This window comes from Setaria italica, chromosome I, assembly GCF_000263155.2.
Source record: "Setaria italica strain Yugu1 chromosome I, Setaria_italica_v2.0, whole genome shotgun sequence".
Lineage (NCBI taxonomy): Eukaryota > Viridiplantae > Streptophyta > Magnoliopsida > Poales > Poaceae > Setaria > Setaria italica.
The window spans coordinates 1,982,984-2,002,555 of record NC_028450.1 but is presented as its reverse complement, the minus strand read 5'-3'; the positions used below and the strand labels follow the sequence as shown (position 1 = coordinate 2,002,555).

At 48.9% G+C, this 19,572-nt stretch overlaps 2 protein-coding genes and 1 long non-coding RNA gene across 3 annotated transcripts; 2 read left to right on the top strand and 1 right to left on the bottom strand.

Moving 5' to 3' along the window:
• Positions 1-216: 216 nt before the first annotated feature.
• On the top strand, positions 217-7,108 carry LOC101758277 (peroxidase 52). Its single transcript, XM_004951290.3, has 5 exons — positions 217-599; positions 689-883; positions 989-1,510; positions 3,720-3,758; positions 5,984-7,108. Exons 1-5 carry the CDS (start codon positions 387-389, stop codon positions 6,917-6,919), a joined length of 1,905 nt encoding a protein of 634 aa, XP_004951347.2. The 5' UTR covers positions 217-386; the 3' UTR covers positions 6,920-7,108.
• Positions 7,109-7,954: 846 nt separating this feature from the next.
• Positions 7,955-10,299, bottom strand: LOC101757460 (thermospermine synthase ACAULIS5). Its single transcript, XM_004951288.2, has 7 exons — positions 10,043-10,299; positions 9,623-9,689; positions 9,387-9,481; positions 8,844-9,274; positions 8,664-8,722; positions 8,437-8,573; positions 7,955-8,346 (listed from the first exon to the last, which is right to left on the bottom strand). The coding sequence occupies exons 1-7, from the start codon at positions 10,216-10,218 to the stop codon at positions 8,268-8,270; spliced, it is 1,044 nt and encodes a 347-aa protein (XP_004951345.1). The 5' UTR covers positions 10,219-10,299; the 3' UTR covers positions 7,955-8,267.
• A 3,475-nt stretch (positions 10,300-13,774) lies between these two features.
• Positions 13,775-15,059, top strand: LOC111256977. Its single transcript, XR_002677313.1, has 2 exons — positions 13,775-14,667; positions 14,767-15,059. It is a non-coding gene; the product is annotated as an uncharacterized LOC111256977 (long non-coding RNA).
• Positions 15,060-19,572: the final 4,513 nt, after the last annotated feature.

Genomic DNA, 19,572 nt, shown 5'->3' with positions numbered 1-19,572 from the left:
CTCCGTGCACTCGCAGCAGGTTCGGCCGCGCCGGCGCCACCCCCAAGGAGAGAGCAGATAGATGCCCATGCCGCCACGCCGGGACGCCGACCCTGGACCCGAGGGAAATGGACGACGGGCCGAGCTAGATTCCCGTCGCCCCCACCCACGCGCGGACGGCCACAATCATCCGCACGTTTACCGCCGCTGTGGACGCACGCGCGCTGCTGCTGGCTTGGCTTGGCTTGCTTTGCTCCTTCTGCCACTGCCAGCCAGTAGGCAGTAGTGGCCAGTGGCAGTACCCCCACTCGGCCACTGATCAGCCTGACAGATAACACTGTTCCTCCTGCCGCCCGATAGCTAGCTGCACATCATCATCTTCTGTGCCAGGAGGTGGTGGGATAGGCATGGCGGCGACGCGGCTGCTCCTCCTGATGGCGGCGGCGCTCGTCCTCCTGGTGGCGCGCGGCTCCGACGCGCAGCTCTCGGCGGGGTTCTACTCGGCGAGCTGCCCCAGCGTGCACGGCGTCGTGCGCCAGGTCATGTCGCAGGCCGTCATGAACAACTCGCGCAGCGGCGCCGCCATCCTCCGCCTCTTCTTCCACGACTGCTTCGTCAACGTGAGTATAGCAAAAATCGTTCTGCATTTGAAATCTGATTTGGGCCACGTTCGGTATGTGATTAATCGCACTGCAAATTAAATGCGCAGGGCTGCGACGCCTCGCTGCTGCTGGATGACACCCCCACGACACCCGGCGAGAAGGGCGCCGGCGCCAACGCCGGCGGCTCCACCTTCGGCTTCGACCTCATCGACGACATCAAGACGCAGGTCGAGGCCGCGTGCCCGGCCACCGTCTCCTGCGCCGACATCCTCGCCCTCGCCGCGCGCGACAGCGTCAACCTGGTCAGTCCGTCTGCATTGTTCCTCTCTCTTCCCATCCCCTACTCTCACATTTTTTAGCAAAGCGACGCCACGCCATGCCTCACTCCATGTAACAACGCGACGCAGCTCGGCGGCCCGAGCTGGGCGGTGCCGCTCGGCCGCCGCGACGCGACGTCCCCGAACGCCACGGGCGCCGCGACGGACCTCCCGGGCCCGGACTCCTCCCTCGACCGCCTCGTCGCCGCCTTCGCCGCCAAGGGCCTCACCTCCCGCGACCTCGCCGCGCTCTCGGGCGCGCACACGGTGGGCATGGCGCGGTGCCTCAGCTTCCGCACCCGCGTCTACTGCGACGACAACGTCAGCCCCGCCTTCGCCTCGCAGGGGCGGCAGCTCTGCCCGGCATCCGGCGGGGATGCCACCGCCGCGCCGCTCGACGCGTCCACCCCAGCCGAGTTCGACAACGGCTACTACCGGAACCTTGTCGCCGGCGCCGGGCTGCTGCACTCCGACCAGGAGCTCTTCAACAACGGGCCGCTCGACTCGCTCGTGCGGCTCTACAGCGCCAACGGCGCCGCATTCTCGTCGGACTTCGCCGCGTCCATGGTCAGGCTCGGGAACGTCAGCCCGCTCACGGGCTCCGCGGGGGAGATCAGGATCGACTGCAGGAAAGTGAATTCATGATCTGCATACGCGATGCTAGCTTGTTGCTAATTCATTGCTGCAATGGATGATGAAGCATGCTATGGAAATGGAGTACAAACGAGCCAATTCATTAGCAGACAGATAGTAACTACCTGTACGTCAAATTTGTAGAGAGTTCTTATTTGTTCAGAGCTAATCTACGCATACATTTTTTTTTGGGAAATATAATGTGCATTCTTTTATTTTACTTTTACTTCAAAATTAGTAAGAGCACTAGTAGTCATCAGTAACAGAGGCCATTGCAGAGTCCACTTTTCTCAGATATCCAACGAATTGGAGGTTCATTAATTCTTTTTTGACTGAAAGGATTCCTCATCTTACAACTGGACGAATAAGTTGAGCCGCTTGAAAGGATTCCTTCGCCTGTTGTCCATTAATACAGGCGCTGTTGAACAAAAGCATATCTCCAAGCTGTCCAAAACGTCGCGTGTGCGGCTTTGCGAGCAGCCTGAGTGTGAGTGAGCAGCGTCCGTCAGTGAGCGGACCACTGACCCACAAACCCCAAGTGCCCGTGATAGAATACAAGGATCCATCCGGCAGAGAGATTGGCAGGAAAGACGAGAATTCCGGCGAGACGCGCACGTCGGGTCGGGCGTGATGCGGTTTTTGAATGCTTCTAAAACCTTTGGAAAAGGACTTGCCAACAAAACAAAATCCGTACAAATCGTCTCTGCTTGGTGTGCTGTGTCAGTGCGTAGTCTCCAATTGGTTCCCGGCGCATGGACGAGCAAAGTTAATTTCTGCAGTGCTTCATGCCATGCCCGTCTAATGCGTCATTTGGTTAATAAACATAGCAGGCTAGCAGCCTACAGCTTAAAACGCAGGGAGCAACATCAGCATGGCAAAGACGGTGCACGCAGTGAAAAAGCACAACTGAGAAGTTTCAAAAGCGCAATGAACATTGTTATTTCTTGTTTCTTACATTTTCATTTGTTTTCCTATTCTGATCCTCATAAAACAACATTCAACTTTTTTTTTTGCCAAACTCATTAAACATTTGAAATAGTATATCACCAATGTTGAAAACAACATATTCAAAATGTTGAGCTAGATAGTACATCGAAATGTTGAAATGCGAAAATAAAAAATTTATAATAACATATTGGATCATTTGTTGCATTAATTCAAACAAATACTACGATTCAAACCGATTTAAAGTTTGAAATCGGATATATAGTTGAAGAGAAGAGCATTTAAAGTTTGAAATTCGCTAACATCGTGTCTAACTCCCTCCTATGGTATTGTGCCAGCTGTTCCATGCATGCTGGTGGCTATCTGCTCGACCATGTTTATATCTTGCACGAATCTCAAACAGTAAGGCCTTGTTTAGTTGGGGAATTTGGGAGGTGCCAAATTACTGTTACAGCACTGTAGCACACTGTAGCGTTTCGTTTGTATTTGTGAATTATTGTCCAAATATTGACTAATTAGGCTCAAAAGATTCGTCTCGCAAAATACAACAAAACTGTGCAATTAGTTTTTAATTTCATCTACATTTAGTACTCCATGCATGTACCGCAAGTTTGATGTGATGGGGAATCTTCTTTTTGCATAGTGTCAAAGTTGGGAGTTGGGAGTAACTAAACATGGCCTAAAAAGTGAAAAATACTTTCGAAAGTTACATAGGATTCCGGGCCAACATGACAGCCACCCGCGGCCCACAAAAAGGGTAAGAAAGGCAGAATTTCAAGCCCACCAAGGAGGGCCCTCCCAGGGTCGTCCCAGCAAAAACCGAGGTCCGTACAGAACTAAGCGAGGTCTACTAGTGATTTTTTTATAATAAACTTATTCATAGCTTTTTTCTGAGGTTGAGTTCATTCCCCTATCTTTTATTTCTTTCTTACGCTTTTGGTGATCAGAATCATATTTTCTAGTTGGTCTGCAGAAGATATGGCTTCGATTATGAAACATTAGATATTTAGACCATTTTGATGCGCATGTATAAAAAAAATAAGGCAAAAGCTTGTTAACTAATCCATGTGAAGCAATAAGTAGAATTGATCAATCGAGTAAAGAAAAGGAAAACTATCTTGTGACTAACTTGCTTGTCTTCTGGCTGTGCAACTCAGTAAGTGAGTACGTCCCGTCCAGAAACAAGAAGGTCTCAAGGAATCAAGTTCCACGACTCCAGCCTCCACTACGGTGGCGGCATGACCAAAAAGCTTTGGGATTTGGCATTGCTTCAGAGAGCCAAATAACAAGGAGAAACATATTTTGAGCCAAATAACAAGGAGAAACATATTTTGAGCTAGGGGTTAGTAGGTTTGATTGGCTTTGATAAATGGAGGCCCGGTACCGTCGCACGGGTCACACACCCATAGGGACGGGCCTGGGCCCTCCTAATCAACAACATGCAGGTCTTCGTGGTTTAGAAGCCCACTTTGGCGTTTAGTGCAACGGAACAAGTCTATTTTCCTCCTGTCATTCACTCAAAAAAAAATCACCCATGAAAAGTATTGAGCCTGTTCGCTTCAGCTTATACGCCGGCTGAAAAGCCGAAACGGCTGATTTGTTGTGAGAGGAAAACACTGTTTGGTGGCTGATAAGCCGGCTGAATAAGCTGAAGCGAACAGGCCCATTGTGTTCATCTAGATAAGCACTTTGTATAATGTAAACAACAGATATTAAGACTTGAGGTATTTGGTACCATGTAAATCACCTCTTCGGTGTTTTGGCACCATGCCGACTTGCCGAGCAGGTGGCAATGATGTGGCACTAGCTCAGCACACAAATCTTGAACTGTAGGTCCCATCTGCCAAGTTCTACTACTGAAGAGAGCTTCAGTTGAGAATTTAACCATGTTTCCCGTTACAGATTTTGCTTAATCCAATATTCTAAAAGGTCCAACTTAAAACAAATAAAATCTAATGTATCAAACCTCAAGTCTACCAAGAAATTTATTTAGAGCAAGTACATTGCTATATGTCAGCAGTTTCATAGGTCGTCTCATGCAATGCCACGTAGATTTTGAAGATTACGTCTCATAAGCTAAATTGTAAGACTACGAGACAACTCAACAACCATTGTACGAGTTATTGTTACCATGCAACTCATAATATTTATTTTTTCATATGCACAAATTAAGAAATTATATAGCTTTAGCAGACAACTTATAAGACAACCCATTATACGGGTTGCCTGTTAAGTCGTCTCAAGATTACATGTCAATGTATGAGATTGACTATTAGACGACGACACTGATGTACTCGTTCTTAGAAGTGACAGGATAGTTTGACAGGATCCATACCTGTTTCCACAATCCAGGGACGATATAGGAGCACAGAGGGATTGTTTGAGTGACTGCTGTATACTTGTACCCCGAGGCGGGATCGCCGTGACAGACACGCGGGTGCCGTGCGTCACTGAGCTTTCGAGTTTTGACGGGTCGGCGCCACCCATCAGCTGGCCACAGGCAACGAGCAACGCGCACGGTCTCCGTCTATCTCTGCCCATGTTGTCTGTACTCTGTAGAGCGTCGATACTCGTATCCGGTTCGGCTAGGCGGGGATAGCCGCCAATGAGGAGACAGACAAATACGGCAGGCCGGCCGGTGGGAGCAGTGGCACTGCCTTGCACGGAAGGCTGCGCGGCCGCACACGGTCGCGCACAGTGCTCGCCAGCGCTGGCCAGCCCGCAAAAGCGCAAAACCCCTACGAGGCTGCGACCCACACCCACCCGGGCCCTGCATCAATAACTGCCGGATCCGCGCGCGCCACCCGTCCGATCCCACGCGCCCGCCGGCCTGCCACTGCCATCCCCGGTGCTCGCGCCAGGAAACTTCTCCGCGCACGACGCACCTGACCGGCCGGCCGGCCCCCGGCAGGCAAGCTTGGGCGGTTGGGCCCTTCCCGTTACTGGCAATGCAGCGCCGGCCTCTGCTGCATCGGGGCAGACTAGCGGTACGTGACACCCGGCTCCGGCGTGCGCGCCCTCGCGGAACCGCCAATCCATGTCCATCAATTCCTTTGCTCCTGCCGCCGCTTGAACCACACGGAAAGCAGGTGACTACTCATCAGTCATCACAGGGGATGGCACGGCAACGGCAGGCATGGCGTCCAAGCGAGGCAACAGTTCGCCGCCCGGTGCTCACTTTCCAGAACACGCCCGGCCGTGGCTCGCTCACTCACAGCCCACGGCGCAGCCCATTCCGCGTGCGGTCAACCGACCACGACGACCCGCTACTGCCTCCCTCTCTGGATGCGTATCTCCATCTCCCCGTCGTCATGAATGCCCGTCAGGCCATCACATTAAGCCCAACACTACAAATACCAGCACTCCAGCGCCACCTTTGCCGCCACTTCAGTTCGTTCATTCCTCTCGCACACTGCCACCTCCATCGATCACCCAAGCAAGAAGGTTGTTCAGCTGATCGAGTGCTCAACCATGGTCGCTTCGTCCAGGGTCCTCCTCGTGCTCGACCTCGCCCTCCTGGCCGCCGTCTCGTGCCTCGCCGGCACGGCCGCGGCGCTGTCGACCGAGTACTACAACAAGCGCTGTCCGTCCCTGCAGCCGACGGTGCGGTCCGCGGTGGCGCGCGCCGTGGCGGCAGACCCGAACGCGGGCGCCGCCGTGCTCCGCCTCTTCTTCCATGACTGCTTCGTCAACGGCTGCGACGCCTCCGTGCTCCTCGACGACGGCACCGCACCCGGCGAGAAGGGCGCGGGACCCAACGCCAACTCCCTCCGCGGCTACGAGGTCATCGACGCCGCCAAGTCCGCCGTCGAGGCCGCCTGCCCTGGCGCCGTCTCCTGCGCGGACGTCCTCGCGATAGCCGCCCGCGACGCCGTGTCGCTCCTGGGCGGCCCCTCGTGGAACGTGCGGATGGGCCGCCGGGACGCGCGATCCGCCAGCCGCGACGCCGCCAACGCGAACCTCCCCGGTCCGGGGTCCGGCCTGCCCGCCCTCGTCGCCGCGTTCAAGGCCAAGGGCCTCTCGGCGCGCGACATGACGGCGCTGTCGGGCGCGCACACCGTCGGCCGGGCGCGCTGCGCCGAGTTCCGCGGCCGCGTCAACGCGAACGCCGGCGAGGCGATCAACGCCACGTTCGCCGCGGGGCTGCGCGGGGCGTGCCCGGCGGCCGGCGGCGCGGACGGCGCGCTCGCGCCGCTGGACCCGGTGACTCCCGACGCGTTCGACAACGGCTACTTCCGGGCCCTGGTGGAGCGCCGCGGCCTGCTGCACTCGGACCAGGAGCTCTTCAACGGCGGGTCGCAGGACGCGCTGGTGAGGAAGTACGCCAGCAACGGCGCCGCGTTCTTCAGCGACTTCGCCAAGGCGATGGTGAGGATGGGCAACCTCGCGCCGGCGCCCGGGACGCCGCTCGAGGTCAGGATCAACTGCCGGAGGCCCAACTAGGCTTTGTTGCTTTTGGGAGGAAGCGAGTCGGCGAGCAAGTCGACAATGCAGGATTTGCTCGAGGATAAATAGTGATGATTATGCATTGTACAAGATGATTGTGCAGAAACATATGATAGGATTTGTAGCTCGATTCATTCGTTCATGTGTTCATACCCCAACAGAAAGAGAAGGTGCTTTAGTCTGTGATGAACGTAATCAAGGGGGTGTTTAACCGTTGCTAAACTTTAGCCTGTCATATCAGATGTTCGGATGTTAATTAGAAGGACTATACATGAAGTAATTATAAAACTAATTGCAGAATCTCTAAGCTAATTCGCGAGACGAATCTATCAAGGCTAGACGAAATTAAGGTTAATTAATTCATCCTTAGGAAATGGTTACTGTAGCACCACATTGTCAAATCATGGATTAATTAGGTTTAATAAATTCATCTCGCAAATTAGACTCCATCTGTGCAATTAGTTTTATAATTAATCTATATTTAATACTTCTAATTAATATCTAAACAGCCGTATTGTTATTGTAAATAGCATTGTAAATAGCACGTGCGCGCTGCGGTGTTCGGAGATGCTGGGGGATCCGGGCGCGCCGCGTTGTTGCGTGATGGGCTCTGAACTGGGGCGCGCATGGGCATGGCGACGGCATGGTGCAAGTGCAACACAGTCGGGTGACAGCTACCTGAGGTCGGCGGATTGGGGTGATGCGTGCTGTGTCCCGTGTGGCCGTGCCCGTGTACCGTGCTCGCTGTCAGCTGTCAAAGCGCGTGAAGCCGCTACCGTCGGCAGGTGTTTTGCCTGTTTCATCAGTTCCACTTCCACGACGTGGGGTGGTGGCCTGGTGGGGCTGTCGGGCGGAGCCCACACGTGCCGTGCGTGGGTGGGGGCAGCAGGCCAGCAGGAGGAGAGAGGAGAAAAGAGTAGCCAGGCCCAATGGACGGAGGCCTGCCATGCGGTTTCGTTTCACTCTCTCTCTTTTGCAACGAGCGATTGGCTGCAGAGAGCACAGGAAGCAGGAAAAATGACACAAATCAGATAATTTGCACTATAATTTTTCATCTTCTCCACTTCCAACCGATTTGATTTATTGCCTTTTATTTCTTCCTTTTATCTCCTTGCAGCGTTCCAGTAGGAAATTAAACTTCTTCAGACGCAGGTTTTACATTGGTACACCGTCGACGGCTCGTTTGTTTCCTCTGCTTCGTGCTATTAACATCTGACCATCTGCTGTCGGCTCGTCAAGTACCGATCGATCGTTCGTCTGCGGTTCGTGTACATAGAAGCGCTACATAAAGGGAGCCTCTGAAGCTCTCAGATCGATCGATCGAAGGCTGATCAGCATGTGGCATTCAGGCGCAGCGTGCCCTCCCGTGGCCATGGATGAACCTCGCGTCGTCCTCCGTGTACACGTGCGTCTCCTTCAGCAGCCTGCATCTCATTTCAGATTTCACCGGCCTGTGTCCTCGCAATTCAACCGCGTGCAGCTCAAATCTTTTATAAGAGATGCTGGCTACTCACGACTGGTAAACGCTCTTGTTGAGGGTGGTGGAGGAGATGAGGGACTCCCCGCTCAGGTACGCCAGCTCCCCGTCCACCCTCTCCCTGATCCTCTCGTCGATTTGTTGCGCCGTCAGGACGAACGGATGATCCGATGCCTTGCAGAAAAATGGTCGACGCAGCGCAATCAAATGAGAAACGTTGCAAATCAGAACCTCAGTGCAAAATCAAGCGAAAGTCGCATGTACCATGACCCATCCCCAGGTGTCAGCGAACGATGGCACATGAGCAGTGTATGCTTTCACATCTGTGATCAGAGCCAGGCGCACATGTTCAGTCGATCAGTTCAGACAGCCAGTTCGTCTACCCATCTTCAGTACGTATTCATGTATGACTCATGCATGAGAGCTAGTTAGCAGGGTACTCACACTTGAAGACGTGCCTGAGGGTGTTGTAGATGGAGGAGAAGACCTCCCTGTGCGTCAGCACGCCGGCCGGCCCGGCCTGCGTGACGAAGACGCCGCGGCCGTCGCTGAGCCTGGGCTTGACGACGTGCTCGTAGAAGGGCTTGGTGTAGAGCTGGTAGCAGGGCCCGCCCTCCACGGGGTCCGCGAGGTCGCCCACGATCACGTCGAACCTCTCCCGGCTCCTCTCCAGCTCGGCCCTGGCGTCGTCGATGACGAGGCGGAGCTTGTCGCTGGCGAAGGCGGCCCGGTTGGCGGCGCTCAGGTGGGTCCGGCAGAAGTCCACCACCTCCTGGTCTATGTCGCACATGACGACCCTGTGGACGGTGTTGTGGCGGAGCACCTCCCTCGCCGCGGAGCCCTCGCCGCCGCCCATGATGAACACCGTCTTCGGGCTGCACGCCACGCATGCATTAGAAATTTTATGTGTGTCCGTGCGCAAGGAACAGAACTGCTGCTAGCTGATCGACGAAGGGATATAATTGATAGCTGCTCTCAGTATAGTACTTTGGGTGGAAGAGAAGGGGTGGGTGGATGAGCGACTCGTGGTAGATGAACTCGTCCACCTCCGCGCTCTGCATCTTGCCGTCGATTATCAGAGCCTGGTACGGTGGATGGATCATCAGCCGATCAAACAAGGTTCAGACGCAACATGGATGTGTACACTCACTGTACTGCTAGAGTGCTAGCTAGTTGCACAAGCAAGAACAGTAAATGTATAGTACATGCATATAATATATTACCTTGCCGAAATGCTTTGTGTCGATGAGAGCTATCTCCTGGTACTTGCTTGCCCCTCGATGAAGCACACTTGACCATCACACGACGCAGGACAGAACATATGCAATCCGTGTAGAGAAGAATAAACATTCTGTCTAGAATGACGTACTCCAAGACAATTTCAACAGGTCAATTTTCTCCTATGTGTTTTCCTCTTTTGTGCCAGCAAGTAGAGTAACATGGACTTACAGTTTGCCAAAACTAGTACTAGCCCTATCAACTTTGCATACTTTACATGCACGTGGATAAAATCTCTCTAGATGAAAAACCACATCAGAATTATTTTTTTAGGGACAACGTGCAGATTAAATCACACGGCCGGGCTTGATGCACAGCCATTTCGTCGGAGATGATCATGCACGCATATATTATATTATTATTACCTGTTGAGAGCGTAGCAGAGCTTGAGGTCGTCGTCGATCTCCTCCTCGAACCACTGGCTCTCCTCTTCACGACGCGGCTGCTGCTTCGCCATGGCCACCCTGCTCTCGTACCCATTCGTCTCCAACCCGCCGTTCAACTCACCAACTCTGCCGTAGTCCTGCACAGCTCCCACCATCTTGGCGATCGGAACAAGCCAACAATCGCAAGAAATCTGGCTAAGATCAGCAAAATATGCTACCGAGCTACGAGTAAGCTGTAGGTGTCAATGCCGATGGCAATGGCCTCTCGACGGCTATTTATAGGATAGGGGGAGGAACCGGCCGGCAGGCATGGTACAGGGGCAAATCCTCCTGGAGATCGAGATCGAATGGGGGCGACCACAGCGCACAAGGGGGCAGGGACATGTCACATGATGCTCAGCACGATACGGCATGGAGGTGCACCATGATGGAGACGCCAGTACATGCACTGCACCGTGATCCTCTGCAACTGCAACGGGTTCCTCGAATCCTCTGCAACTAACGTGTGTTTGACTGCAGTGGACGCGGTGCGGTTAAGCATTTTGCAGTGGCTCGTGTGCTAACGCTGTGAACCAGAGGCGGGCCCAGGGATTAGAGATTGAGTATTCAAAAATTCAGAAGATAAAAGAAATTAGTGTCTCAACCCTGTTTTGTGTCATGAATCATTGACAAATACCATTGATTAGCAAAATAATGGGTATTCAATGAATACCCTTGAATACCCCCTGGGCCCGCCCCTGCTGTGAACTAACTTGATTTTCGAAGGAGACGTCGATAAATCAGTACATGCAAATGCGCTATTGGCAAGTTCAAATTCTATCATACCATGTGAGGTGGGATAGATCACATTGTAATCAGATCGTTCAACTGGTCGTCATTTTGTGTTGTCACAGGAGATTTGGTTGGGACTTCATTTGCTGGAAGATCATTGAAGAACTTTTTCTTGACTCGGTACCTCCCCTGTCTCTGTTGTGACTTGAGCATGTCAGTGCATACCTCTATGATAGATTGAATGGTGGTGTCAATATCAAATTGTCCCTATATTAAGCACAACACAAGAGTAGTCAGAAAAATGGATGAAAAAGAAAGGATGCAAAGAACTACGGTAGTAGATGAGTCGATATATACACACTGCTAGTTTGCTAATTCAAAGAACTACTTTAGTTCGTTTTTCTAATGATAGGTGTCCGCAATTTAGATGCAAATTTAGAGAGAATAATTTCGTATGGATTCTTTCTTTTATAATGACATAGGTGGATAACTTAGACAAAATTAGAGGGTTACTTTAGGTTATGTGAGGTAAGTAATGTAGTTATAGTTTAAGGGGTTAGATTAGAATATTTTATAATGGTAGGGGTGGATAATTTTTTTGAAAACATAATAGATGAAATGGTTATGATGATTGAATCTACATAATTGATGGCAAGATGTTTATGATTTTGTAAGAGTTTCGATATGGTTTATCTATTTTTCTAACACGTCTCATGAAGGTCAACATGGAGGCTTCAAAAGAATTCTCAATGCTGAGAGATCTCATCATCATATTGTACCTCGGTACTACTCCGTCTTTTTCAAACATACTCGGTACAAAATTCAAAGATAGACTATGGTTCTAATTTCTTTACAATACAATATTTGTAGCAACAATAGCATTTTCGCATGTCAATTTAAGATACAATTTTCATATAACAAAATGTATATCACCGTAAGCCTAGTTGTTGCTTGAAAATGCTCCTTTAGACATATCACATATCATGAAAGAGAGCACTACATTTTAGAATATTTTCCTCTCCGATCATGCCTTGTCTACACAGGGTCTGTAGATACACGCAGTGCTCCTCGTCCTCGCAGAGGATCCGCAGCTGCAGCTGAGGCCGCGAGTGGACGGTAAGCACGCCAGCACCTGGTTTAAGCGACTGAGTGCCACTGCCGCTGCGGATTGTCAAGCAAAGAAGCTGCATTGAGCTAGAAGGGAAAAGGACAAAAGGGGAATGGAGACTCGTTTCAAAAAAAAAAGGGGGGAATGGAGACACAAACACAACAAAAAAGGCATTGGAAAGTCGAAACCAATTTTTTGGGGGATACCACTACTAAACGGTATCTTTGCCTCACGCATGGGCCATATTTTTGCTAGTATATTCTCATAAAACGTTGCTGAGTAGAAATAGTTAATTACTTTGGAATAAAAAGACGGAATACTACTACTAAACAGTTGCTCGCGATATGCTTGATTGGCAAAACGTTTCTTTTATTCTGAGTGTAGTTTCATGAACGAAACAGCTAAAGAATGTCCAAGGTATCTGGTTTCAAGTGGCGACCACTGGTTTCTTTGCAAATTCAACGCACTTGTCAAATGAAGGGATGAGTTCTCCCGAGTGGGGGCACAAAGCCCATCTACCTAGATAATCCATGATCTCGTATCAAAAATGAAAAGCACGCAAAATCCAAGAGCTGTCATTTCCTTAGCCACACTGGCAGGAGCTATCCCTTCCCATTGGATTCAGTCCCACTAAACCCTTCTGACCTGAACCTGTTATCTCTTTGATAGTAGCCACCATTAACACCTCCAACTTGGTCAAAGCATTTTCCCTTGGCATCATGATGGTGAGCCACACCATAACCAAAAACAGACCACCTTGAGTGCCATTCGAGTGAAACGCCATTCTAACATCGACCGCATGGAACTAATAATGTTCATTTCTAAAGGAATATTGGAGAGAAGCAGACTCATTTTCAGCTGTGATTCTTACCGTTGTACTGCAGCTGCGGCTACAATTTCATCAACACCGGTTCCTGTAGTTTTAGCAGGCTAGCTGTTGCAGCCGCAGCTACAACAATCTCAGCCGAACAGGTTTCTAGGATTCATTTTGACATGAGGCCATATGAGTGTGTAACTATAACACATATACTTCAAGAGGTTTGAGGATTCATTTAGAACTAGGGTATCTTTTCCCCGTACCCTATTAAAAGCTTAGCTGTTACTTACTGTTAAAATCATATGAACTCGTAACAAAACTGTGATATTCAGTCACATTTCTTCATGGCCTTCAATTTGGATCTTCATACAACGTCCACCTTCGTCCTTATTTGTCTTCTCGTACGTTTTTCCTATAATAAAGGATAAGGACTCAAACAAAAAGCATCCACACAAGCACTGCAGTAACCTCAAAGTGCACGCAGTTTGTTAGGTTACAGTCTTAAGTCATGGCATCAACTGCATGCAGCATAATAGCAGATCCTCGCAGGCGCAAAGTGATGGTGTCTAGTCTAGTACTAGTGTCCAAGTTCATTACCCCTTAAGCTCCGGTGACCTGCTGAGATTACTCAAAACCTCGGTGTGCATGCATGGTTTGCTCCTCACCACGGCGCAACAATGATCGCCACCCCCTCACCATCATGTCGACGGCATGTCGCCCCGCCGTGCCGGGTGTCATCGGCAATTCAGCATTCGTGCGTGTGCCCATCGGTCGGCGCATGAGGACATGTACAATAGTACAGACGGCTGCCATCTATAAAGACTTGCTACAACACATATAGACAACAAACATACAGTTCATACAATGATTTGTCTATATGTTGTATGCAAACTATTTAATTTACTATTGGACAAATAAATCATGATGATGAGGCATGGGTATGATCTTTGTATACCACTTTGTTGCTTGTTTGGAGAATACAAGGTGTATACCGTGCAAAAGATTACAATACTGTTAGAAGGACTGTAATGTAATAGTTTTTTTATTTTCTATCTTCTTGATGTTAAAAAGGACCTCTCTTCGATTTCTATTTGTGCTAAGGGACATATCGTAAAAGTAGCAAGGATCGTTATCTGAACTACCTTTCCCTCTCTCCCGTTGACTCTCCTCCCTCTGAGTCTCAATCCCGTCTCTTGAATCCTCGATCCGTCATGGCGCGGCAGCAAGCATCCAGCGGCAGGTGCAGCTCAGCACGGGCGGCAGGTGCAGCTCAGCACGGGCGGCAGCAAGCATCCAGCGGCAGGTGCGGCTCGGCACGGGCTGCGCTACGTCCGGCGGCCGACGCGACGCGGCATGGACGCCGAGACATCCGGCGGCTGTCGCAGCTCGGTGCGGGCGGCCGGCTGGCAGCGTGGAGCAGGCGGCCGGCGTGACGCACACGCAGCTCAGGTATGTGCGCCGTTGCTGATTTTTCCCAGCAAAATGAGTATCTGTGCAGATCGGGCAGCGCCATCATCAGGCAGTCGCGTGCGCAGCTGCGCGAATCGGATCAGCGGGCGCCGTCGTCGGGAGAAGATGACTTGTACAACGCGTCGGCGTGTTCTCGGAGCACGGGCATTCAATACTGTACACGTCGGCTCCTTTTGCCTATGTGGCGCTATATAGACGGGTGGCGTCCAACTGATGTACGTGCCCTGATGGGACGCCTTAATTTTGGCCGTGGATGATTGGTCGCGGCCGGCGCCTGGATGGAAAATCTAGCGCCGGCGGGTGGGGGCCGTCGTCGGCAGCGATCTTGGGGGACTAGCTGGGGCCAAAAACGCCGAAGTATACCATGCCGGCGGAGAGGCACATGAAGTTGCCCGCATGCGTATCCTTTTGAGTGCTTGTCGCGTGGTACAATGGCAGGTCAGCACGTCCAAGATCGTGGAACATTATGTGCTCTCTGGCTTTATTTTTTTTCCGCGGGGAAAAAAAGAATGATTTTTACTTGGTTGTGGATTGCAGGTACACTCTGCCCAATCCAGCTCCTGCATCTGCATCATGGGTTCACTCATTGTGCTTCCTCCGGCCCCTTGTTTTGTTTCCATGAGGAGTACTGCCAGTGGGCTACGACGCTAATCAAGCTGCCCCATTGCTCAAATAGTGGTCAAACATCGACGGGAAAAGGCCAATCCTTTGTATGCCACACTCCACTGCAAAGACAAAATTATTGTATGTTATGCGATCACGCTTGGAAAGACCACGGTTCTGCGTGGAGGAAAAGGCATGCAGGGTCCAAATGGCTAAGCTCAACTCCACCGGCACGCGCTCCGTAGAGCATGATGTTGCATGCACGCCCAACATTATTCGCATGATGTTGCATGCAGGGTCCATCTGGATGCACGAGGTTTTTTTTTTAATTTTATTTCTTCCATGCACGCCCAACATTATTCGCATGATGAACACGGATCGCACCCAGCGTGCAAAAATGCAGTGGATCCAACCAAACAATAATATTGCACCTGGTGGATCGATCACCACCACTCGTCAAAGGGTTAGTGGATCGATGCAGTGGCTATGTAGCGTTCTCCGAAAGGAAAACGAACGAATTCGAATCTCTAGCACCTGTCAACATGGTATTAATTTTTGCGAACATTTTGAATGGCCAAGGGTTACTGCTCTTACTAATTTTTATAAGGTGTTAAGGATTTTATAGTCTAGCGTAAGCACACTGTTATGGTGAAAGCAGATTAGAGTGCAAGCAAGACCAGCAACCAAAATTTCAAAAAACAAAAGTGGTGACCACCTGGAAATTAACTCTCGAAAAAATGCCTCATTTAGGCAAATTTTTTTTTTTGGCTATTTAAGGTCAATAGCTATGGTTCATTCGTAAGAGCATGTAAATTTTGAAGTGCCGGGGAACACATGCATAGATTCTCTAACAGATCATGGGAATTGCTCTAATGAATTTGATTAGTCTGCTATGCTATGTATTCCTAGGCACTATCGGCTAAAGAAGAATGAATTTGCTGCATTAATAGGCTCACGATTCGACTTTGATCGTTATGGATTGGTACCAAGATCAAGTCCTAGGCAAGTAGGGACTCCGGCAGCCTGAAATTTGTGAGAACTACTTCCTCTGCTCAAGAATATAAGTAATATAACTTGTCAAATCATCATATTGTAGACTCTATATCGATGCTTTAATGAATTTATATTTGTGACCAAAAGAACTAGCACCAAAGGTGTATCCAGATTCCAGAAACTATAATGTACATTATGTACTGCATAACGTTTCTTCACTGACAAAGGTGCAAGAAAAAGGGAAGAAAATTTGCCATCTAGAGTATACTACTTATTATTTCGGCGTGGGAAGCGGGCCTATTCGCTTCAGCTTATAAGCCGGCTAAAAAGTTTAAACGGCTGATTTGTTGTGAGATGAAAATACTGTTTGATGGCTGATAAGCCGGCTGAATAAGCTGAAGCGAACAAACCCGCTACTAGTAGACCACCACCCAGAACCTGACAATAATTAACGTGCAAAATTTATAAAAAAGGCAAATGCGAAGACATACTTTCATCTTTCCACAAGAATTATCCTCGCTCGCTTGGCAAGTGAAATGCAAGCGTTACAAATTGTAGTAGTGTGCACGATTCGACAATGGCCGTCACTTGAGTTAAGCAAACGCGCGTGCACAATGTACTGGATGAACTGTGCTTCCACTAGACGGTTACATCCTTTCTGATTCTGAATGTGTAGTGCAGAGGACGGCAAATACTTGATGAACTGTGGTGTGCAACATGGTTGCTAGTGCGTCTACGCCACAACGTAATGCGTATCTACCTGCATCGCCAAATGTCCACAACCGAAGGGGAAATGGCGCATCATATCTGTCCTTCTACCAACTCTGCAACCACTAACTGATTTTTCGTGGAAAACGATATTAGTTTAATACTTGATGCCACTTTGAGATGGCATGAGCAAGGCTCAATGATGAAGTGATTTGTAGGATTATAATTTGACTTGAAGTGAGCAGCTGGTCAACAAGTAGGCTGCAATTTTCACCGGATATCATTCAGCTGGTCAACAGTCGCCGGCTTTTTTCCTTAGAGTCCAGCAAGAGAACTTGGCTCACACTGCGTCATGACTGAAATTCACTAAGGACTGCACTAACAAAGAATAATATCTGGCTCTCAGTTTCTTGTGAGGAAAATCTTATTCTGATCTCAGTATTGAAAATTTGGAACATGGCATGTACATAGTTTCAGAGGACTGTTACTGGGTTGATAGCGGGTCCAATCAATCTAATGCGCACAACAAATGGAATGCACATATGCTGAAGCCATGAAATGTTTACTTGGAGGGGAAATGGCGCAACATCCATCCTTCTACTACCATCCTTATTACTGTCCAGTTTTAGATTTCTAGTCGCTGCAGAGTTACGTGGAGTGGATGAAAATTTCTATGGCTAGAGAAGATAATTAAGGCTTTGGATGAGTGTACCCTGGTTGTAATTAACGGTGCTGTGATTTCCAAAAGCCTCGCAGCGATTGCCTAGAAGAGCTTACACGATCTGCAGCGTCTAGCTCTCCAAGAGCTCGATATGCAGGCATTGTTAAATCACAGCAATTACAACCAAGGTACACTCGTCCGAAGCCTTCAATATTTGCTCCAAGACAAATTTTTATCCACTGCACGAAGCTCTACAACGACAATATAAATCTAAATCAGAAGGGAGTAAGTAGTACTATGATACTGATTAGAAATTATATTGCAGCATACATTTTTAATCTTGTAGCTTAAAATTCTGTGGTAGCATGAATAAATTCTAAATCCTTGTAGCTAGGAAACATTTAGTGGTGCCGCAATTTTCCCCACTCAAATCGTCAGGACAACATTCGGTTTGATATCGTCAACGTTTTCAATTATTTTCACAAGGTTCTCAAAAGTTGGGCGAAATCGACTGAACTGATCCAAGATCCAGGAGGATCCTAAATGTTGGAGAGTATTCCAAACTCCAAGGCCACAAGGCGACGAGAAGCCTGACAAACTCCACCATGGTCGATTCATATCCGAGCACCACTGCAACTCTAAGTAACTCAGTGATCATGCCAGAGGACATATCGGTGTGCTCGGTTGATGCTTGGTAGCACAGCAAATACCGCAGAGGATAAGGATGCATCGCAACCATGCGAGAAACGAACAGATCAGATCGAACAAAGAAATAGAGAAACGAGAACAAATCGGTGATGTGGTCCATCATCGCCTCGGATTGAAGAAACAGAAATGGGCAAAGAAAAATACAGGTTCAGGATCAGAGGCAAGGGAACATCCGACTTGGACCTGCTAATCCATGGGAGAAATCAACTAGCACGCAGCCGCCGCCACTGATTAGGAGGGAGAGGGGAAGCCCTAGAACACGCCGGTGGCGGCGGCGGCGGCGGCGGCGGTCTCTATGAGGACGGGCGTGGCTGCTTTTAACGGGGGAGAGCCATGGAACACGGTGGGCCACAGGGCCTGGTGTTTCGGGCTTTCGGCTATTCAATTCAGCCTGCTCGCTGCAGACATGCAGCTGCTGAAAGAAGAACAAGCTCGGCCCATGTGTGCTGAGGCCTCCAGAGATATACGGTGCACACCCCATAGGCCGCGGCCCGCAACGATTCGAGGCTGAAGCTCGTCCCACGCCCTGGCTATGAATCGCGTATGCGATGGAATTCCCGCTGTCGCCTTAAGAGATTCAAGCGGGCCCGCACCTTAATTACAGCCCACGTTGAGTTGATTTCGGCCGGCTGTATTCGGCCCGCGCAGTCTGTTTGCAGGCGCTGCAGTTTTTGGCGTTGGGTTCTTTTGCTTATTTTTAGCACGTGTCACATTGAATGTTTAGATACTAATTAGGGGTATTAAATGTAGACTATTTACAAAACTCATTACATAAGTGGAGGCTAAACGGCGAGACGAATCTATTAAGCCTAATTAATCCATCATTAGCAAATGTTTACTGTAGCAACACATTGTCAAATCATGGACTAATTAGGCTTAATAGATTCGTCTTGCCGTTTAGCTTCCACTTATGTAATCGGTTTTGTAAATAGTCTACATTTAATACTCCTAATTAGCATCTAAACATTCGATGTGACGGGTGCTTAAATTTAAGTCAGTGAACCAAACCAGGCCGAAGTTCCCTCCGTTGCTGCTGTAGATCGAGAACATTCTCATGTGACGTGATCACCTGAGGAGGCGCATCTCTTTTTTTCTTCTCTTCTAACTTTTTCTAAGTTTGTTACTTCCTTCTTATTTTTTCTGTTTTCCCATATTTTTTTCTTTTCTTTCTTTCTTCCAATTTTCTATTCTATTTTTTGGCATTTCTTCTCTTCGGCTTTCCTTCCGTGGAGGTTCATCTTTTTTTTTCTTTGCTTCCAATCCTTTTTTTTAGTATTTCTTTATGATGCCATTCCATTTGATATATTATGGTTGCTTTTTCTTATTAGTGTTTCTTGTATTAATATTTTCCCATTAGTGTTTATTTACCTTTTCTATTTCTTTACTTTTCCTTTTTTCATTCTTTTATCTTTGTGTTTATTTTTTTCTTTGTATTTCTTTTTCTTACTGAGGCTAGTCATGGCCATATTTTCTCTATAGTTTATTCATTTTTATATGTATATTATATTTACTATTTTATCTCGATCTTTGTTTTACGTTCTTAGCTTGATATAGGTATCCTTCCTTGGATTGTAATTTGTCTTCTTAATGGTTCATATCATCCATCATTATAATTTATATAATTGGATGTTAATAAAATTATACCAGATTGTCCTAAATATTTGCTCACA